Here is a 23482-nt window from a genome sequence, read left to right on the forward strand (position 1 = left end):
AGTTAGCTTGACGTCTGTCATGGGGGAGGTGTTGGAATTGACCATTAAGGATGCTACAGCTGGGCACTTAGAAAAACTCAAGTTGATCGGGAATAGGAAGCAGGGTTTTGTGAAAGGGAAATCATGTTTAACCAATTTATTGGAGTTCTTTGAAGGAGTACCATGCACTGTTGATAAAGGGGAGCCCATTGATGGACTGTACTTCAATTTCCAAGAAGGCATTTGACAATGTGCCACATAAAAGGTAGGAGCAGTGGGTAACATATTAGCATAGACAGAAGATTGGCTGGCTGGCAGAAAACAGAGAGTATGCATAAATGGATCCTTTTCTGATTAGTGGGATGCGACGAGTGGAGTCCTGCAGGGGTCTGTGCTGGGGCCTCAACTTTTTACAATTTATATCAATGACTTAGATGAGGGAAGCAATGGCATGGTAGCTAAATTTGCAGATGACACAAAGATTGGAAAGTATGTTATGAAGAGGACATAAGGAGGTTGCAGATCGATATAAATAAGTTGAGTGAGTAGGCAAAGATCTAGAAAATGGAGTATAATGTGGGGAAATGTGAAGTAGTTGTGACAGAAAGAATAAAAAAGCAGAGTATTACTTAAATGGAGAACAACTGCAGAATTGCAAGGTGCAGAGGGATCTAGGTGTTCTAGTGCATGAGTCACAAAATGTTAGTATGCAGGTACAGCAAGTCATAAAGAAGGCAAATAGAATGCTATCCTTTTTTACAAGAGGAATTGAAAATAAAAGTAAGGATGTTGTGCTTCAGTTATACAGGGTATTGGTGAGACCACATCTCGAATACGGTGTGCCGTTTTGGTCTCTATTTAAGGCAGGATGTAAATGTGTTGGAGCTGGTTCAGAGGAGGTTTACTAGATTGATACCTGGAATAAGCAGGTTGTCTTATGAGGAAAGGTAGGACAGACTGGTCTTATTTTCACTGGAGTTTAAAGAGTGAGGGGAGACTTGATTGAAGTTTATAAGATTCTGAATGGTCTTGACAAGGTGGATGTGGAAAGGATGTTTCCTCTAGTGGATGAGTCCAGAACTAGGGGGCACTGTCTTAAAATTAGCAGTTGCTCTTTTAGGACAGAGGTGAGAAATGTTTTCACTGAGGGTTGTGCCACTTTGGAACTCTCTGCCTCAGAAGGTGGTGGAGGCGGGGTCATTGAATATTTTTAAGGCTGAGATAGATTCTTGTTAGGCAGGAGAATCAAAGGTTGTCGGGGGCAGATGGAAGTGTGGAATTCGAGACACTAACAGATCAGTCATGATATTGAATGGCAGAGCAGGCTCGGGGGGCCAAATGGCCAACTTCTGCTCCTAATTCGTATCTTCCCCTGTAGCACTTGCAATCCATTCAGAATGTGGCCTGACTTGTCCTCGTACATCGACTGATTCCATAAAACCCACTATTTCTCTGATATCCTGGGTAAGATTTACCACTAAGATGAGTGAATCTTGCCTGAATTTAATTGTGTTATGTTGTGAGACGGGGACACAGAATAGGCAAATGCATTTTAGATTTATGAATTTAGTTGGAGATTACATGACTTGATTCCCCCTCCCACTCCCCTGGGTGCTTTCTTTGCCATTCCTTATCTCCTATTACACGCCAATTGTTTTGGAACCAAAAACCAATATAAATTTGCAGCAGCTTTAGTATTAAAACTGCACAGCAAAAGAAAGTGCTCGCCTCATTGTTTCCACGGTTATAAGCATGAACACTGGACTTCTGACTGGTTGATCTGCTCCAGAGCTGCCACAGGATCTGAGGAAGAATGGCAGCTGGATCATTGAAAGTGCTGCTGCTCATTTCTCTAACATTACCCGAGCCGAGCCGCGCTCTATCTGAAGCAGACAAGAAGGATCTGGTTGATGCTCACAATAAGTATCGCTCTGAGGTACATGATGCAACCAACATGCTGAAAATGGTAAGGAGCTTGATTCCTTCAGAGTTTAAGGAAACCTTTCCTTTACTGCACAATAGTTTTAGAGGCTAAAAGTTATTTGCATATTATTCCTCAGCTTGGTAATATTGACATTGAATTGAATAAATATATTTGAAAACTTTTGCAGGAAGAATGCTATCGCCCTTTTTTTTTAGGAAGGGGAAATTCAGCAGGTCCGCAATACAATTATCTAGTTACCCAAACTTTTATACTCGGCTATAACATTTATTTTCATTGCGATCATGCCAACAAAGTTGTCCTCTACCTTATCTCTCTACATAAAATTAATTTTTCAAATTACGTCTTGAAACAAATATCTAACATTCCAACAGTTTTAAAAAAAAAAAAATCGAGATATCCTATTAATTGCTAATCTTTTCTGTTTCTTTTGTGTTGGGAGGGATGGGGAGTGGAAATGGAGCAGCCATGAATGGATAGGGAACAGGTTACTTTCAGAAACTGGACAATCCCAGCCAGAGTGATAAACTCAGTATCTCCCTGTTGGGTGGGGGGTTACTTTCTTCTATCTGTGAACCACCTGACTATAATCTACGGAAACAGGGGGCATGGGTGTAAACCAAATACCGACCTAAATCAGGATTTCTTCGGACAGTATTCTGATGGGTGGGGCCAGGAAATCGGGTGGGGAACAGTCACACACATTTTGTCACTGCTCCAATTGTCTGTTATTATGCCGATGCTGAAGGCGCCCAGCCTAAAATTGGTCATGGTAGTGACACCATAAAGACATTTTCAAAATTGCTGCCTGGTTGATCCAAATCACCCTGATGTAAAATGCGTGCCCAGTATTGTTAGTTGGTTAGGAATGGATGGAATTAGATTTATCAAGAGCCCAGCAGCTGTTCTGAAAGTTTCATTGAACGTTTATTTATTTGTCATTGTGGATAATTGTTTTAATAAGATATAAATCATGTCTCTGCACATTTCCTGTCTACAAATCTAACTTGTCATGTTTTTGTCACTTTTGTGCCATTTTTTCTCATTGTAAATTCCTATGTCCACATTTTACATTCGATTTTCCTGTGTCCTTGTTGATGAACCAATCAAATCACTCAAAATGCTTTTTCACGAAAAAATGTCTCCTGTAACTCGTTACTACTGCACAAAATAAAACAAGCATTAAACGTCTCACAGTGTTAAATGCATTCATCAGATTACCCTTTTTTTGGTTTGATACCTTCATAAAAAATACTACAAGGCCTCGGCTTCTATTACAAACTTACACTTCAATCATAATTTTACCTTAGAGATCTTTCAAGCACATCCATTGCAGTTTGAGGGATCTGTGCATTCTGAGCATTGCAGGGGTTTGGGCCTTGATGTATCAAACGGGGACAATGGCAGTTTGGGTCCTATTCCAGTACTCCTCCACTTTCACACAAGGCAGTTTGATTCTTTTCTCAGCATACTATCCAATATCAGCAACCAGCAATGCTGTTGGACTCTGCTCCACTTGAAAGTTCCAAATATCCTTCTGAATCCCATTGGACCACAGAAAACCTCTCCCAGGTCCCACAAATCCTTCCACTTCCACAACCACACTCAGCAATCACAATTCCTTAGACTGTGTTCCCAGTGTCTCCTGATCCAGAAACTTCCAAATGCTTTCAGGCCCTGAGGCAACCTCCCCAATGCCCCCAAATCACAGCATCATTCTCGGACTGATTTCAAATACTACCATCTGCCCCTTGCTCTTAGAACCTTTCCAACTAGTATTCCCAGTAGTATGAGACCCCACTCAAAATGCTATCAAATCATGAGACCTATCCCAATACTGCCAAAATGAGGCCCCTTGCTTTCCCTCATTCTAAGGAGGTTGTAAATTTTATTTCCAGAGGGAATAGCACTTTGTTTAATTTTTGTAGGAGAAGCAGTAATAGAAGGTTGGAAAGGCATCACTGGAGGAGCAAGGTATCACCTTCTGGGTATGTCAGCTACAAACCAAGGTCCTACTACCTCCAGCTACCTCCAGAGTAGTGCTTGTGGAGGTTGCTTTAAAAAGGAAGCCACCAATGACAGATGCCACACACTGCAACCTGACCCATGACCCAGCTCCATCCACCGTAGCACTGCCAGTGGCTACATAGATCCTAACGGCCCTATGTTTTTATGCTACAGCTTCACTCCAGACGAGCAGCGGGAGCAACAATAGCAATTGCTAACCCGTACACACATGCAAAAATGCAAGTTGCCAGAGCAATCTAGTTCATGGACCACAGCTGGCAGGATAACAGGATACTAAAATTTTAAAGTGGCATAATTCTTAAAGGTTCAAGAAGTAATAGATTTCACCCACAAGCCATTCATGCACCCTTGATTAATGCCATCATGCACATCATTAACAAAGGATTCCAATCTTATATACATACATGTAAGTAATCTGTTCCTACAGAAATGCCTTCATTGTAAGATAGTCCATTGTGCCCAGAATTTTTCACAGAGAAAAGCAAATATCTGAGTAGATCTTGGGAGATCAAGGGTTACCCTGTACATTGCATGGTTGCAATAATGGTGATTAAGAGTTAGTGGCAAAAAGATGCAATGATCTGGATGTGGAAGAATGGATCTTGCAAATGAACGAGGTGTGGTATAAAAAACTCAGCTCAGGATCAAACAGAATGTGGAGGTGGATTTAGCCAGATTGGCAGGCAGGAAGAATGGTGGAGTTGCAGTTAGAGACATAAAGGTCTAACAGGGGCCCAACAAGAAAGCATTGGGATTTCCTGACACTGAATTGAAGGAAATGATAACTCTTCCATGATGAACAGTTGCATAATATAGTAACAGCCTTGGACTCAATGATGGTGCTGGAGAGCTAGGTATGTGGAAACCAAGCCTATACTTGCAGATACAACAACAATGTATTTATATTGTATTTACATAGCACTTTTAATGTAATAAAAAATTCCCAAGGCTCTCCAGAGCAGCATTATAAAGCAAAATTTGACATCAAGCCACATGAGATATTAGGACAGATGACCAAAAGCTTGGTCGAAGAGGTAGATTTTAAGGAGCGATTTAAAGGAGGAAAGAGAGGCAGAAAGGGTTAGGGAGGAAATTCCAGAGCTTAGGGCCTAAGCAGCTGAAGGCACAGCCACCAATAGTAGAGCAACTAAAAATTCAAATTAGGGATGCTCAAGAGGCTAGAGTTAGAGGAACACAGATATCTTGAAGGGTTGTGGAGCTGGAAGAGATTATGGAATTGGGGAGGGTGAGTCCATGGAGGGATTTGAAAACAAGGACGAAAACTTTAAAGTAAAGCATTGCTTAACTGGGAGCCAATGTAGGTTGGCAGGCAAAGGAGTGATGGGTGAACAGCACTTGTTGCGTAAGGATGTGGCAGCAGAGCTTTGGAAGGCTTCAAGCTTACAGAGGATAGAACATGGGAGGCTGACCAGGAATGCATTGGAATAGTCACATCTAGAGGTAACAAAGGCATGGATGAGGATTGCAGCTGTTGATGAGCTGAGGCAGTCGTAGTGGTGGCATGTATATGTGGTCTGAAGCTCATCTCAAGTTCAAATATAACACCACGTTTGCTAACAGTCTGGTTCTGCCTCACAGAGTTGCCAGGGAGAGGTATGGGGTCAGTTGCTAGGGAACAGAATTTGTAAATGGGACCGAACACAATGGCTTTGCTCTTTCCAATATTTGATTGGAGGAAATTTCTGCTCATCCAGTATTTGATATTGGACAAGCAGTCTGTGGGGCAGCACAGTGGCGCAGTGGTTAGCACCGCAGCCTCACAGCTCCAGCGACCAGGATTCAATTCTGGGGACTGCCTGTGCGGAGTTTGCAAGTTCTCCCTGTGACTGCGTGGATTTTCGCCGGGTGCTCTGGTTTCCTCCCACAGCCAAAGACTTGCAGGTTGATAGGTAAGTTGGCCATTATAAATTGCCCCTAGTATAGGTAGGTGGTAGGGGTAGGATTAGTATAAATGGGTGGTTGATGGTCAGCACAGACTTGGTGGGCTGAAGGGCCTGTTTCAGTGCTGTATCTCTAAATAAGTAAATTTAGAGATGGGAAAAGATGGTGGTGAGATAGATCTGGCTGTCATCAGTGTATGTGTGAAAACTGATGCTAAGGGGCAGCATGTAAATGAGAAATAAGAAAAGGCCAAAGATAGCTCTTGGGGAGACACCAGAGTTATTGGTGCAGGAGTGGGAAGAGAAGCCATTGTAGGTGATTCTCTGGCTATGATTAGATAGATAAGAATGGAACCAGGAAAATGAATCCCACCCAGATGGATGAATGATGGTGAAAAGGGATTGGAGGAGAATGGTATGGTCAACTGTGTCAAAGGCTGAAGACAGGACGAGGAAAGATAATTTACCTTTGTTGCAGGCAACTAGGATGCCATTTGTAACTTTGATAGCCCTTTTGGTACTGTAGTGGGCAAAAACTTGATTGGAGGGATTTAAATACAGAGTTCAGGGAAAAATGGGAATCGATTTGGGAGGCAACCACGCATTTAAGGATTTTGGAGAGGAAAGGGATGTTGGAGATGGGGCGGTAGTTTGACAGGATAGTGGGGTCAAGCTTTTTTTGAGGATAGAGATGGTGATGACAGATTTGGAGGGAGAACGGTACAGTACCTAAACAGAGAGAACGATTAACAATATCAGTTAACATGGAAACCAGGAAAGGAAGTTGGGTGGCCAGCAGTTTAGTAGGAATAGGGTTAAGGGAGCAGGAGGTGGGTCTCATGAACAAGATAAGCTCAGAGAGAGCATGAGGGGAGATTGGACAGAAACTAGAGTTCAACGCAAGATCAGTAGGAATCTTTAGAGGAAGTTTGTCCTGATGCATGAGGGGAAGGGAGGGCAGAGGCAGATTATCAGATGGTCTCAATCTCAGTGACAAAGAAGTCCATGATATCCTTTTTAAAATTTGTTCCTGGGATGTGGGTGTGGCTGCCTAGGCCAGCATTTATTGCCCATCTCTAATTGCCCTTGAGAAGGTGGTGGTGAGTTGCCTTCTTGAACTGCTGCAGTCCTTGGGGTGTAGGTACACCAACAGTGCTATTAGGAAAGAAGTTCCAGGACTTTCACCCAGCGACAGTGAAGGAGGGCAATATAGTTCCAAATCAAGATGGTGTGTGGCTTGGAGGAGAACTTGCAAGTCACACGCCATCCTGACTTGGAACTATATCGCAGTTCCTTCACTGTGGCTGGGTCAAAATCCTGGAACTCCCTTCCTAACTGCACTGCTGGTGTACCTACCTCACGTGGACTGCAGTGGTTCAAGAAGGCAGCTCACCTTCTCAAGGACAATTAGGGATGGGCAATAAATTCTGGCCTTGTCAGCCATGCCCACATCCCATGAACGAATTTATAATAACCTGTTGGTTCTGTCTTTCTCGGTCATTCTCGTCCATGTCATTTGCTCCGTTTGTAATTTTATTTTAGAATTCTTATTTGTGTGCCTGAGTCCCAGATCAGCGTTGTGGGGGGGGGGGGGGAGGGTGCGGCGGAATAGAACCCTTTTACTTCTGCAACATGTCACTGCTGGATGTGTATACTGCACGGAATTGTCAGTGAGTAGAAACGACTGTTGCTTTCCGTACTTCCGAGCTCCATTCTCAAAACCTACAAAAGTTAGGTTCTACCAGGACTGGCGTTGTTTCATATGCTGTACAGGGACTGGAGGAATGTGTACTTACTGCCTGTGGCCCAATGTCAAGGCAGAAATGTCTTATTTGACGGCAGATATTACAGAAAATACACGGATGACAATATTTATCCATTGTATGAGCCCAACATCATAATTTACAAGTGACTATATCTTTAACCTATTTAATGTACATTGTACAGCGGGTCTTTCGCGTCTGTTCCTTGCTCTGATTTGGCAAATTTCGATTACTAATTTGTGCTAACACATTTATCTCCTTCGATTCTGACTGACCTACTATTGGCTTTATGCCATTCGGATGAGGCGAATCTGAATTCAATTTAACTCCGAATTTAAATGGATGATTTACAACCGATTGTTTCGATATTTTGCAGTAACTCATTCATACATGTTTGTCTATCCATGAATTCCTTCATTTTTTAGAATTGGGACAAAGAGTTGGGAGAAATCGCTGTTAAATATGCACAGGAATGTATCTGGGGGCACAATAAAGACAGAGGAAGAACTGGAGAAAATTTATATGCGGTTACTGGCACACTCAATCTGACAGAAGCAGTGAAGAAATGGTATTTAGAAGTTGCAGATTATAAATATGAAACTATGGATTGTACTGCACAGAAGCTGTGTGGTCACTACACGCAGGTACGAAATTTTAACTTAATTCTATGTATCAATAATAGATGGCTTTTATTGACCCGGTTACAGAGCATATTTAACGTTTTCCATTGCAACTAAGGTACTTCTCAAGATTGGCAGAACCAATTTTAACTACAATCTGCAAAACAATTAGGAAAACATAGAAATTCACACCTTTGGATATGTCATAGATCTCAAAAATGAATCACTGCAACAGTAATCATTCCCCATTGCCTTTCTTTAAAAAAATGCTACTTTTCGCTATTTTACTCATTGTTTCTCTGTGCCTGTGCTGCCCCTTACTATAATCCTTATGGGACCTCTGATAATATGCAGAATAAATTGACTGGGTAGTCATTGATCAAAACTGATAAATTCACACACCGGGTCCCATAAATTGACCAGATAGGGGGAAAAAAACTAATTTGCTAATGGCCCACTCACTGTATAATGAGTAAAGACACTGTAGCGTGAAGAACTGAGCCAATGGGTTAGGTTGTTCAAATTGATTTAATCTCGTTTGGAGTAGTACACCTGCCTTCACCACCCTGGCCTCAGAAAGGCTTATTTCTGATTGATATCCAATAATAATGGCTAGAAAATGAGTCTGTGATTATTGAAGAGTTTAGCTGTGATGCTCCCACATGGTGAGTAACCTGCAAATACTCTATGCATAGCCCACATATGAGGAATGGCCCTGTAGGACTGTTACCAGTATGCTCCATGTGTCTATGAAACCATACCCCAACATAAGTCAGCACCTTCAAGAGAGGAGGGGGAAAAGATTAGAGTTCGCACACCATGAACTCCAATTGTTGCCATCTCGCAACCAGCAGACACAAAATCTCCCGGGAGAAGCAAAAAACAGAGAACGATCCTTCGGCCAATTTAAGAGAAAACTCGGGGAAATGTCTCTCCGACCCCCAAAGGTGATCATTGTGTTCATTTTGACTGGGTATTTGATGGTGCAACTTTACCATGATGGGAACGGCTAACATATCCAAGGCTATACTACAAGTGATCAGCAACTTATTGTAGCTGTACCCACATATTTGAATTGCTGTAGGAAAAGAGTTTAATCTTGATCATTTAATTTTAAAGCACAATATTTAAAGTTTATTGTCAGTAACAACATTTGATGCCATAAAGCCTTTCAAATTCACATTTTAATTCATCTTAAACCTATGGTTATATGATGTTTTCAGCTTGTCTGGGCAAATAGCGATAAAGTGGGCTGTGGTAGTCACTTTTGTGATGAATTGCAAGGCCTGGATTATAAAAACCTGTCTATTCTGGTATGCAACTATTTACCTCCGTAAGTATAAATATTACTGAAATCTCTACAGACAGCCATTTTTAGCCATTCCAAGTTAAAATCTGAAATATGAGTATTATTTTTGCATTAAACGCTGGTGGCTTACAGTTAAATTCTGCAAGGTAAAGTAATGCTATGATACTGCAGTAATTTTTTACATGATGTGTTAACACTGTAGCTGGAAATAATTCTCTATTTCACTGCTTCTGTGAAGCTACTGTATTCTGATGTTTTGTGATACCACATTTAAAAGTCATACAGCCCTGAAGTGGTAAAAGCAGGTTTCTTTCTTTAACATGTTTATCTGTGTAACGTTTGGCAGAGTATTTGCAAATCCACTCAAACCATTTCATGATATATCTATTTCCAGAGGTAATATAATTGGAGAAAATCCATACAAGAAAGGCATTCCCTGCAGTGAATGCACAGATGGCACAAAGTGCATTGATAAACTTTGTAGTGAGTATCTATTTATATAATATTTTGAATTTATGTTAGTTAGATCTAAGGGTTGATTCTACAAAATTACTCCCCTAACAGGGAACCTTACCTGCCAAGATCATGTTTTGGGAATTCAGGGATGCACATCCCACGATTTCCCATCATTTAAATGTTATTGAAATTGTTTCTGGGTCTTTACCAGGCCTGCTATCCTGAAACAGCACTGACGGTACACCAGAATCAAGATCCACCCATCTACAGTTTGATCTTGAGCTAGAGTCAGAGGCAAAGTTGTTTCCTGCAGTCTGACCTTGTTTTAAGACAGCAAGTCCATTTTGCTCTCATGACATTCTCAGTTGCTTTGTCTGTGTGTGATTGTACACTGCACACTGAAGAGCATTACAAATGATATTCCCTATTAGTCCTGCAATTTGGGAGCAGTGAAGGGAGTGTTCCTGGACATTTTATCTTCACTGACTTTATTGTTGGCCAAGTTTTCCTCTGCAGACAGACAGGGACCTAACTTAAAATCTAAAAGTCATAACATCATCAGTGCTGTGACAGCATTTTAATTTTGGCATTTGGGAGTCCCACAAGAGGCCAAATCTTAACAGTTGTACCACAGCAGAACCCTATGGAGTGGTCAGATGAGGCCAAGATAAGTTGAAAATTTTACTTATATGTGGGGGAGGAGTGCTGCCTCGGAGTACTCGAGCCTCCTCTTCTCCAGCCATGCCTTTCTTCTCCCATGAACAACATCTGCTTGGCAACCCTGCCCTTCAATTTCATATCTTCCCTTAGGTCCCGGCAGTGTCCGGCTCCAGTCCCAATTCCTGCACCTGCCTACTGGCCCTGATGTCATTCCTGTTGGCATTGTGCAAGAGACAGATTTAAGAATCTAAATGAGGCCTGTCTGTTGAAATTGGCCTGACTTGCTTCCTTCATAACTTCTAGATGTGCCACCTGCCTGGGGACCCCAGATGTTGAGCCTGGCAGGAGTTAAAATTAACTCTTCTGTTACCAGTTAAAATCTTTCAATTCTTCTCAAGTCAACAAAATACACGAGATGAATTCATCATCACTGCTTCATCAAGACCTTCCCTCCTTCATAAGGACTGATTTTTGCTGATAATTGCAGTGTTCAGTTCCATTTGCAGTTCCTCAGATAATGAAACAGCCTGTGCCCGCATGCAGCAAGACCTGGATAACATTCAGGCTTGGGCTTATAAGTCGCAAGTAACATTCGCGTCATACAAGTAGCAGACAATGGCCATCCGCGACAAGAGAGATTCTAATCAGCTCCCCTTGGCATTCAATGACTTTACCATCACTGAATTCCCCACCATCAACATCCTGGGGTTAACATTGACCAGATACTTTACTGGACCAACCACATGTACTGTGGCTACAAAAACAGGTCAGAGACTGGCATTCTTTGGTGAGTAACTCACCCCTGACTCCCCAAAGCCTTCCCATCGTCTACATGGCACAAGGCAGAAGTGTGATGGAATACTCTCCATTTGGCTCGATGAAGGAAGCTCCAATAACATTCAAGAAGCTCGACACCATCCAGGACAAAGCAACCTGTCAAATGGCACCCCATCCACCATCATAAACATTCACTCCCTTCATCACGAGTGCACCATGGCTGCAGTGAGTAACATCTACAAGATGAACTGTAGCAAAGCTTCTTCAACAGCACCTTCCAAACCTGAGACCCCCTACCACCTAGAAGGACAAGGGCAGCAGACACATGGGAAAACCACTACCTTCAAGTTTCCCTCCAATTTACATGCCATCCTGGCTTGGAAATATCTTATCATTATTCATCATCACAGAGTCAAAATCCTAGAATTCCCTACCTATCAGAACAATGGGAGTACCTTCACCACACAGACTGCAGTGGTTTAAGAAGGCAACTCACCACTAGCTCCACAAGGGCAACTAGGGATTGGTAATAAATGATGGTCTTGCCAGCAACATTCATACCCCATAAATGAATTCAAAAACATTAGAGACTTTCTGCCAGCATCAAAATTCAATAGGTTTCTTTATTTGTTCATGATGATGCTGGCAAGGCCACATTTATTGCCTGTTCATAGTTACTGCGAGAAGATGGTGGTGGGTCTTCTCTTTGAACTGCTGCAATCATTGTGGTGAAGGCGTGTTGTTTCGGAGATGAGCCTTGAGATGATGCTGCTCTTGTCCTTCTTGTTAGCTGCAAAGTAGAGAGGTACTGTTGAAGTAACCTTGGTAAATTGCAATGCATCATGTAAATAATACATACTGCAGCCACAGTGCCTTGGTGGTGGAACAGGTATTAAGTGCAGTGGCAGGGATACCAATCATGTGTGCCGCCATGTCCCTGGATGGTACTAAGCTTCTTGAGTGTTGTTGCAGCTGCACCTATCGAGATGAATGGTGAGTATTCTTTCACACTCCTTACTTGAGCCTTGTAGGTGGTAGATAGTCTTTGAGGGGTCAAAAGGTGAGCCATGCTCAATACTCAGAGTCTGTCCTGCTCTTGTTGCCACATTGTTGATATGGCAGATTCAGTACCTTCTGGTTAATGGTGACCCCAAGATGTTGATAGTGGGGTACTTGGTGATGGTAATATAATTAAAGTTAAAGGCTGATATTTCTCTTGTTTGAGATGGCCATTACCTGGCACTTATGTTGTGCAAATGTCATCTGTCACTTGTCCGTCCAAGTCTAGATGCCACTCAGGTCTTCTGTAGGCTGGCATGATGTTCATGATTGGAGGAGTTGTGAATGGAGCTGAACACTGTGGAATCATCAAGGAGCAGCCCCAGTCCTGAAACTACTTGATAAGGTCATTGATGAAGCACCTGATGTTGGGCTGAGGTCATTTTCCTGAGGAACTCTTTCACTTGATGCCATGGAAATATGAATGACCTGCCACTGGAAACCAAAGCCAATTTCCTTTTTGCCAAGCATGGCTCCAGCAACTGGAGGAATTTCTCTTTGACCTCCATTGACTTTAAGCTTGCCAGGGCTCCTCTATGTAATACTTGGTGTCATGCTCGGAAGGAGTCCTGATGAAATAAACAATGAACTGGTGGAATTATGACAATAAAATGTCAACTGGTAAACTGAACCACAAGAAAATGAGCATATCTGCACCACAGACAAAAGGTAGTAGAGGTCAGGTGACCCCTCCTGTACTGGGAATCAAATAGCCAGTCTGAAAATATGAACCTCATTAACTGTGCCTGAATTAGCTCTGGGGATAACCCACTGAAATTGAAAAGGAGCCCATTACATGTTGCTGTATCCTACCTGCAGAAATGGGACTAACAAAGATTCTCTAAGACTGACTGACTCCACAGCCCAAACCCAGGTGAATGGTTATGAAGTAGCACCATTGTAACAGAATGTTCCCCATCCAGGCATCAAGATAACAATAGTTTCCATTTCCTGGACCATTGCATGGTCACACCAGGGAAGAGGGACCTGTGACACCAGACAGAGACTCAAATATGGTGGATTTTTACCTTAAAAGGTAGCCTTCTGGAAAGAGAGGGGAGATCAAGAAAAGAGCACCAAAAGCCAGCTCCAGCCAAAGGCTGTTTGATCTGTCCAGCACAAGGGAGAAGTCCTGCTGCTGATACTATACTTCAGCTTGCTGCAGCAGAGAACCTAAAAATGACCACCGCCTCTGGTCTGAAGTTTTAACCACCAGATATCTACAACACCTCAGTAGTTTTATGAATATAAACATCCAGGCCTGCACCCTTTGAAAAGGCTTTCCTCCCAAGAAGATCCAACAGGCTTTTGTGATCCATGAACTGTTATATCACTTTGGACTTTAATTGCATCTTACCCCTATTTTCTCTCTGTCTATCTACTCTTGTGTATGCGTGTGTGTGTGTGAATGTGGGAGTGGGTGAAGATTGTAAATGATTCGTGTTTTGCTGTTTAAACAAAAATGTAATCTTCATTTTTTTAAACCTATGAGAAAACTTGAGGTTTGTCTGTTTATTTGACCCTAAAACTCTCAGGGGCTGACGCACCATTTTTAACAAAACACTACTGCGGTCAGTTGGGAGGTGAAAAGTGGAAGTTACCCACACCACTTACCACCTATCCGTAACATCGGTGAAATGCTGCCTTGATGGGAAGTGCAGCAACTGTCCCCTCCTCTGACATTCAGCTCTTTACTGGTGCTGATTGTAGGCCAAACTTTCCTTTGAAGGGGCAGAAACTTTACAAGGAAAAGCTCTAATAAATGCACTAAAAGGCACAAAAGACAATACATTTATTCATATTATTGCGAAATGTGTTTTTCTTTAGTTTTCTTTAAAGTCTTAGTTTGGGCATTAGAAATTACAGTTACTGAGAACAAATATTTTCAGATCAATTTAGAAGTTGCTTTTTAAATTTCTTTTACAGCATCTGAGCCAGAGCCAGAACCAGAGGCAGAACCACAGCCAGAGTCAGAGCCAGAGGCAGAACCACAGCCAGAGCCAGAGGCAGAACCACAGCCAGAGTCAGAGCCAGAGGCAGAACCACAGCCAGAGCCAGAGGAAGAACCACAGCCAGAGCCAGAACCAGAGGAAGAACCACAGCCAGAGTCAGAGCCAGAGGCAGAACCACAGCCAGAGTCAGAGCCAGAGGCAGAACCACAGCCAGAGCCAGAGGAAGAACCACAGCCAGAGCCACTGCCAGAGGCAGAGCCAGAGCCAGAGGCAGAGACACAACCACAGCCAAAACTGGAGGCAGAGCCAAATACAAAGCTGGAAACAAAGCCAGAGACAAAACTGGAGAAAACCACACAGTCAGAAATAAAAACAGAGCCAAAAACAGAGGTAGAAACAAAATGGGAGCCAGGGACCGTGTCAACACTAGAGCCAAAATTGAAGTCTGAGACAAAGCCAAAACTGAAGTCAAAACTGACAGTGACAAAGTTCAAGACCAGAAGTAAGAAATCTTCCTTTATCTCTTGATGTTTTCATCTCTCTCTTCGTATCAAGCTCCTCCTCACTAATTTGTTTTCTTCCAGATTCCCAGTGAGTGCCTTTCTCCACCCACTCTCTCTCCAGTGTCTCTTCCCACCTACCAACAATGAAGTTCCTGCTTTTATCCACCTAAATAAATGTTGAATTTCCCTCTTAGTTGCCTCCCACTCAAAATAAGCAACTCAAAATTAAAGCTTTTTTTAATAATCCACTTTTTCATCTCTAAACTTCTTTTTCCCAGTAATAACTCATCTTGGGAAATTTAGATTTCAAATGAAAAAGTAAGTTTTTAAAACACTCATAACTTATATTTACAGAAAAAGAAAATAATATGAATCAAGATTGAGTAGCCAGTATCAGGGCTGAAATACCTCTTTTGCCATCAATGTGTTGAGTAAGAGATGAGAACTTCTAAATATAGCAAGTAATCGCTTCATTACACATACATACTGCCTCGCTCTGTATTTTTATTTTATTCTGAGTCTGCTTTTTAAATTTTGTTCAGTTTTATGTTTCTTCTTTATTCCTCTTCTGTCCAGCAAAGGCTTTCTTTTCCCTGTCTTTCTCTTCTCCCTCTCTCTCTCTTACACGCACTGTTCCCACTTCTGACTCTGGAACCCTTACAAAGTATTAAATATTTGTGGAAGAAGTAAGCAATTGTCTAATTCTACTCAGCTATTTTGGCTGCAATTATGTAATTTTATTTCAGTCTTTATTATGTAAGGAACTTACCATCCACATCCTATTTTTCACCAGTTACTCAGTAACGAGGAAGCATCATCAAAGGTGGGAATTCAGCACTGTGCTATAGTGTTGTTCAGACACTAATAATGTTCACAGTTCTGTATTCTGTATGAAGTAAGTGACAATTAGAGGAACTTGCAACTTTTGTGGTGAGTAGAATGTGCAATCATGGATCGGCCGCTCATTATACCCCCACCCAATTTTACTTTCCAGTGACTTCAATAGAAAGGAATATTGGGCAGGATCTCCGATCTGCTACAGCCCATTTTGTGTCCTGATGAAATTGAAAGATCTGCCTTAATAATCTTTTGAAGACAAATTGTCATCTTCGACACAGCCAGTACAGAGCTTTGCATGTGGTGAACACAAGGCTGAAGTTTTCTAAGGAGGATCAAGTCCTACCGCCTTAGCTAAAAGCAGAATCCGACTCCCCGGTGGCGGGAGGCTGGACCATGGGCCTTGAAGAACTGTTTTAAAGAGTCAGGGACAGACAGGTAGGCCCCAGCAATTGGCATAGGTGGGGAGAGAGGTGCTGTTCTTCAAATGGTAGTGCTGTGACTGTAGGGGCAGCCATTACTCCTGGAGGTCCCTCTGTTAGCCATGAACAGCCTTTAAGGAGGGCCCTCCCCTCAGGAACCCACTGGGAGGCCCTCAGACTTTACTTGGCAGTTTCCCAATGCAGCGAGCCCTCCCGACACAGGCAAAATGCTGGCAGGGGTAGGAAGTGGGCCTTAATTGGGCTCTTCAGTGGCTCAACTAGCTGCCTGGTGGGCAGCCACTCCACTAAGGTTTCTATCACTATTAATATGTCTTGGTGGCGGGAAGACACCGGGATGAGAGCCCGACATCTTCCCCCACCATATTACCAGCCCTCCAACCTCCCAGCACATCATCATAGGGCTGGGAAAATTCAGCCCATGTTGTCAATTCATGCATAGTCCTAAACCCCTGATATGCACTCGTAACATGTAAGATAGTGTAAGGTTATGAGATAGGAGCAGTGATGAATAAAATTGCTGGCAGGGTCTTAAAATCATCTTGGTCCTGCTCTTTGGAATTCACTCCCCAAACCCCTGCACCTTTCTATCAGTTATCCTCACCTGCACACCCCTTTCCTTTAAAACTCTTACAATTCATTTCCTTTATTATGTTTGTGATTACTATGTTTTATCCTTGTTCCTATAAAAACTCTGCTTGTTCATTTTCGAGTGTGAGCATCACTGGCAGGGCATGAGATCAATTAAGGACATTCTGCTAGCTTCAGAATTCAACAGGATATTTTTATTTGTTCATGGGATGAATGACAGTGGCAAGGGGCACATTTATCGCCTATCCTTACTTGCCCTTGAGAAGGTGTTGGCGAGCCTTCTTGTTGAATCACTGCAGTCTGTTTGGTGAAGTTGCTTCCACAATGCTATTGGATAGGGAGTTCCAGGACTTACATATCTTGGATTATTTCATTATGATAATGACACCATATAAATGCAACTTGTTGTCCATGTAAAGAAGATCCATTGTCTTCTTGCCCTCTCTCTTCTTTGCTATTCTAATTTTCTTGCTTTTTTGCTTCCTTCAGTGTACAGTTTTTTTTCCTTCTTTCTTTTTCTTTATTTCACTTTCTGTCTCTGGAGTCTGTCTGTATGCCTGGAATTCTGTTCCTTGTTTGCTCTTCTGCATCCAACGCTCTGCTTTTAATTTTAAATGTCAAACATATAATTCTTTATGAGGGCTTTATGAACTTTGCACTCTGGAAGTTGTTGATACTGTATGTACTGAGCTTTACAGAGTCCACAAAAACTGATTGAAATTGACAAAATAATTTAAAATTGTGAAGAAAGACCAAAACAGACCAGCTTTACAAATGATAAGACAGGTGGGGCACTTTGTGATTATTAAGCAGACAGCTTCCTGCCAATGACTATGAATAAGGGAGTGACCGTTGTATCCAACACAGAATTGTACATTTTTGAGACAGAAAACTGTACTAGTTCTGCTAAGTACTTTTGACAGTAATAATTTATTTTATTTCTAATGTTAAAATATGAGGAACTAACTACTTTCATCCTATTTTTCAACAGGTGGACAAAAGGCTACTGTCAATAGTGGAAACTTAGCACTCTGCTCTAGTATTATTCTGACATTCATGTTATTGGTTTTGTACTCTATATAGAAATAATGATCGTACTTTCAGTAACATTCCCTTAGGCTTCCCTGATGGAACATCTTCCTTGGAAAAGTTTGTGTAGGTAAATACATCTATTATAAATATACCAGTTATAAAAATTTTCAAATTGAGTTTTAAAAAAATGGAAGAAGGCTAATTCCCCAAATACTTTAGCTTGATCAGTTTTATTACTGGATCTTTAAACAAATTTCTTGAAATTTTTGAGATTGCTGTAATTTGATTCTCATGTTCATGTTACCATTGGCTGTTCAGATAACAAACTTGTAAACTTGTGATTTTAGACCAAGGGAGTTTTTTTTCTGCTGTTGTTTAATAGCAACAGCTGAGATGAACATTAAATTGGGTGGAAAAACAGGAGATAAAGTAAAACCACTATTTTGTTTTCTATGCTACTTCTTGATATTCACCTAAAAAATCAGGGGAGTGAACTTTTTAAAAATAGATCTATTGCTCATTAAAGCCCTTGAAAGCTTATTAATAAGTTTATAGTCAAAGATCAAACAGCCTGTTACTGATGGATATTAAATAACCAGGCAGCAAATAGCTCATCAACTGAGAGGGGTTAATGCAATGATGGAACAGCTAAACCTTTTGGTAGAGTGCATGTTCAACATGGAATTTACTATTATTGTTACATTAGTTGGTTTAGTGTTTCCATTAGTGGTAACACAGGCAACTTCAGAGACTGAACATCCATCCCATTGATTACTATTGGGCCTCTAATTTACTGTTTTGCTCACAAGGACTGCCATTTCAGTCAGCTGAGCTGTGCTCAGCTCAAGGACACTTTAAAAAATAAGCAGGATATGGTTAAAAATTTCCATGTGCTACTATGCTGTATATTTCACTCTTCCTCAAGCAAAATGGAGACTATGACATTCTGGTTGCTTAAATAAATCATTATAACAACAACAGCAACAACTTGTATTTATTTGGCACCTTTAACATAATAAAATGTCCCAAGGCACTTCACAGGAACATTATAAAGCAAAATAGAGACACATAAGGTGATATTATGGAAATATGCAAAAGCTTGGTCAAAAAAGAGGTAGGTTTTAAGAAGTATCTCAAAGAAGGAAAAAGGTGTAGAGAGGCAGAGAGTTTTAGGGAGGGAATTCCAGAACTTAGGGCCTAGGCAGCTGAAGGCACCAATGATGAAGCAATTAAAATCAGAATTAAATGAGTGCAGTTATCTCAGAGGGCTGGAGGAGATTCCAGAAATAGGGAGAGGCGAGGCCATTGAATACAAAAAAACAAGGTGTTGCTTGATTGGGAGCCTATGTAGGTGAGTGAACACAGGGGTGATGATGAATGGGACCAGAAGAGTTTAAAGGTTGCAATGATTTAAATGAGTGGCAATTTAAAGGTAAGCAAGTACATAGGAGGGCAAAAATTCTTCTATGGAGAAGGTGAAAAAACTTTTTAAATATTTGCCTGTTTTTCTAAAGGCTTTATTGGTGAGGGGGAGAAAAGAAATTGGCAGGCCAGAAGCAAGGGAAGGGAAACTTCATGTCAGGGCATGAAACAGAGTATGTGAGGAATTGTTGGAACCATGCAGCATCCTGATCATGTATGATAGCTGGTGAAGTGGATGTGCTGGGTACAAGGGGGGATTGGACTATTTGGTGTGTAAGGGCATCTTCTCCACAAAGTAACAGTGCACTATGTTTGGCAGGGAATGGGATCACTTTAAATGCTGTGCACAGGATCTGAAGGACCCAAGAACAAATGTGGGTGAATATGGTCTACTTTAAGAAATGTACCAAGTAACATAACCTAAATGTACCACAATGGGCCAAGAATTCATGCCACAGAATGTTGCCTTTCAATCTTTCCACAGTTATTGCTCATCCATGCCAAGTCTTCGCACAATCTTAAACCACTTACATTGCATTGCATGCACACCCGTACATTGCAGGACACACATTCAAGCTGCAACTTACAAAGCAAAGACTTGCCACGCTCACATTTTCCAAGGTTTCAGACATGAACACACTCTGCTGGCCTGTCCTAGCTGACAATGAGCTACCGGCATGACAATTGAGGACAGTGACATCTGAAAATTATGACATGGTTGTGGAATCCTTCTTGCATATGGAAAAGCTATGCAACTGACTGCCAGGTAACTCTGGCAGAGCTGACCTTGGTCATTGACAGGTTGTTATGCAAAGGTCTGCAGATATAATCTGTGGTGCTGATGTCCATGATATTCCTCACTTCATTTTATACAACCTCACCCATGAAATACTGTATTTGGGGCATTTTAAAAACAAACTTACATTCATAGTTTAAAATAAATTTGCTCGAAATTTTTTCAAATCAAAAAAATATCAGAAGACTGAAAAAATGACCAATAAAAAAATACTAAAAAGTTACCATGGGCATCGCCACAATAAAATATAACAAGCCGATTCTTACTCAAGCTTTCAATTGCCCAAGTTTTCCTTGTAATAAAAATATAGTATACCTGAAACAAGTCCCAGAGGTATTCATTTACATATTGGAGCAACGAATCGGGAATCTTCGTGAGGTAAAAGCATGAAAGCAGCACAGCCAGTCCAGCACAAAAAAAGCAAAGGTTTGCAAGCCAGAAAGGAATGAGGGAAGAGCATGCTTTCCCAATTCTGCGAGACTCCGCCCTGCAAACACTGTGCGATTGATATTCTCGTGCACCGTGCCACAGAATCAAATGAGGAAAATTTCAAGATTAACACCCCTGCTTGTAAAAGCATCCCGGAATGTCAAAAGTGAAAAGAAAAATCAATTCCCAGATAAACACGGGGTGGAAAATGTCAACTGTATTACCTGGAATGTGATCATAAGCGCAAACAGAAATTTGTGAAGATGCTTTTTTACCACCTTATATTCCGGGCTAGGCTGCACATTGGTTTGATAGTAAAGCGCTGCAGCCGATCTGTGTGTGTTCTAACAGAGGTCTTGCATTTAGAACGATAATACATCTACATATAAAAGGCAGCCTAGACAATTGCAAATTTGTAGGAAATTATTAGTGTGTCTGAAATTTGTTTTAATTTTATTCTTGTAATTTTATCGTATATTTTAACTTAATTTTTACTATATTACATAATGATTGCAGAGTCCACAGTCTCTACTTTTATTATACAGTCCTCGTATTTTGTGCAATATACTGCAAAATATAGGAACTCTATCGAATAAGAATTTGTTTGTATACTTGTGTAAAGAGAAGATCCTAACTTGCTTCCGATTGGACATGTCATTAGCAGAAATTAGTCAGGTCTGAGAATTGCATTCCACAAGTAGTGCTCCAGATGTTCATTTCAGTATCATGCCACCTTCACTGAAGGCTAAAGATCCTCCGTTTCTGGAGCTGACTCTTAGCTTAATCCTTCAACATTTAGCTCTCCTAAACGTTAATATCAAACAGCACAGCGAAATAATGTGGAGGCGTCATAAAGTGGTCGCGTCATTGTTTCCACGGTCATAATCACGGGCATTGCGCTTCCTTTCCTCACCCTCTGACCGGGACTCCCCGCTTATAAAGTCAAGCCCGAGCTGTCACAGGATCTGCGAGGAAGGATGGCAGCCGGATCACTGAGCCTGCCAGCCGTGCTGCTGCTCATGTCTCTAACACTCCCTGAGCCGACCCACTCTCTGACCAAAGCAGACAGGAACAGTCTGGTTGATGCACACAACAAGTTTCGCTCTGCGGTACCCGATGCAACCAACATGCTGAAAATGGTAAGTGGGATTGATTCTTTCACAATGACTTCAAAGAAAAGTGAAGAAAATCTGAGGGTGTGGGGGGGGGGGGAGGAATGCCTCAGCTGAAAGTTGATTGTACTGCGCTGAATCTTTTCAAAGTTCTGTTGTGGGGAAGATTTCCAACAGGTTAGATAGGGTTGGATTTAACACACGCACAAATACGCCTGGAGGATCGAAGCCTCCCGCAAATTCCGCTGCTGAGCCGCTTGCCGATGATCTAATGAGACTTTTAAGTAATGCAGGGCACACACTTTCTTACGGTCAAGCTTGTCACTGGGGAAATTTATTCAGAGTGGAGCAAGCAAAAAAGCAAGATGCAGTTATGCTACACTGAAGATTCCTATAGATGGAGTGAATGGCAATTTAGCTTATAGGAACCAAAAGGCATGCAACCAGCAGACAGATGGTATGTCAAGCATGGGGGGAGATAAGAAGTGAGTGAACGTTGTGTCCTGCACTTGGGAAGAAGTCAGGAAGACTGTGCATGTAAAAGGATGTAATCTTAGGTGGATTATAACGAATTAGGTAATCGGTTTTTGTAACTACTCAGTAATCTAGTTGGAGACTGTCCAGTCCTTGGTGGTCAAATGATGATTACCCACTTGTTTCCTCTGTCAGATTGAGCCTACTCAAATATGTATCTAATTATATTTTACTGGCTGATCAGATTAATGCTCTGTTATATGGTAATGCCAGGAAAGGGTTTTACTTTATTTTATATTACATTTAAAGCAGTTTCACTATCAGTATTGGGAAGCCCAGCTTAAATCACATATAAACTTTTATAAAATTGACAGGGTATCTAACCACTTTTCATTCTTGATTGAAGAGCTGATGCAGCCACGTAGCTCAGCTTTGAACTGTTACCTCTGCGTCGGAAAGGTGTGGGTTCAAGTCCCACTGTAGTGTATAATCTAAACTGATACTCATGTGCAGCAGTGAGGGATTTCTGCAGTGTCAGCTACCATCTTTTGATTGAGAAATTATACAGAGACTGCCTGGAGGTTATAAGAAATTCTGCAATGCTATTTGAAAAAAAAGTAGGGCATTCTCCCAGTGTCCTGGTCAATATTCATTCCTCAACCAACACTGTCAAAACAGATGAACTTGTCATTTAGCTCATTTTCTCTTTGTGTGCTCTCACTACATGCTAATTGGCTGCTGCATTTGACTACAAAACAACAGCTCAAAAATATTCTATTATCGGTGGTACTTTGGGAAGATTTGAGGACATGAAAAACATTATATAAATATAAATTACTTAACAGAAAATTGAGCCATAAACTGGGGCATTATATGCTGTACATGCATTTGAGTGCTCATATATAAATGTCTGCTTTTCCCTGCTTCATAGATGCAAGCTGACCATGTAACAATGGTTCCAGCACAATTGTCTGTCTGTATCTGATCTCTGGTGGTGTTGGGGCGAGCAGATGACTTTCTATTTTTTTCCTTACCGATTCTGAAGAGAGACAAATCTGTATTGTGTTATGGTCGAGCAGAAGTACAGAATTGATAATGGGGCCCATCATTCCCGAATCCAGCAATAGTTGAATGAATAAACTCACCCACGGTGCTTGGTGGGTTAATATTAACTTGATGTGAGTTATATTGCAATGTAATTGCTATCAATTCATTGGAATAAGAAAAACTTTTTTTCGTTTATTTTGTTGAAATTCTCTAAATCCATTAGATCCTCAATAAAGAGTTGAGAAAAAAAATTGGCTGTAGGAAATTTGTCAAATTTTGAATACTGTGAAATTGCATTGATCAATTCGCAGTACCGATAACAACTGTTTTGCATAATGGTATTAACTGATCTC

The 23482-nt window shown here is 41.4% G+C and overlaps 2 protein-coding genes across 4 annotated transcripts in view; both read left to right on the top strand.

Moving 5' to 3' along the window:
- LOC137383864 (peptidase inhibitor 16-like) lies at window positions 1–18816 on the top strand. The gene is made up of 6 exons (XM_068057195.1): window positions 1–1945; window positions 8039–8257; window positions 9457–9566; window positions 9937–10025; window positions 14421–14948; window positions 17809–18816. Exons 1-6 carry the CDS (start codon window positions 1793–1795, stop codon window positions 17898–17900), a joined length of 1191 nt encoding a protein of 396 aa, XP_067913296.1. The 5' UTR covers window positions 1–1792; the 3' UTR covers window positions 17901–18816.
- Window positions 18817–21473: 2657 nt separating this feature from the next.
- Window positions 21474–23482, top strand: part of LOC137384093 (peptidase inhibitor 16-like) — a 56207-nt gene continuing 54198 nt past the window's right edge. For all 3 annotated transcript variants that reach the window (XM_068057695.1, XM_068057698.1, XM_068057696.1), the window contains exon 1: window positions 21474–21635. In XM_068057695.1, coding sequence (XP_067913796.1) covers window positions 21474–21635 — 162 coding nt within the window. The remainder of the gene's footprint in view (window positions 21636–23482) is intronic.

This window comes from Heterodontus francisci, chromosome 25, assembly GCF_036365525.1.
Source record: "Heterodontus francisci isolate sHetFra1 chromosome 25, sHetFra1.hap1, whole genome shotgun sequence".
Taxonomy (NCBI): Eukaryota; Metazoa; Chordata; class Chondrichthyes; order Heterodontiformes; family Heterodontidae; genus Heterodontus; species Heterodontus francisci.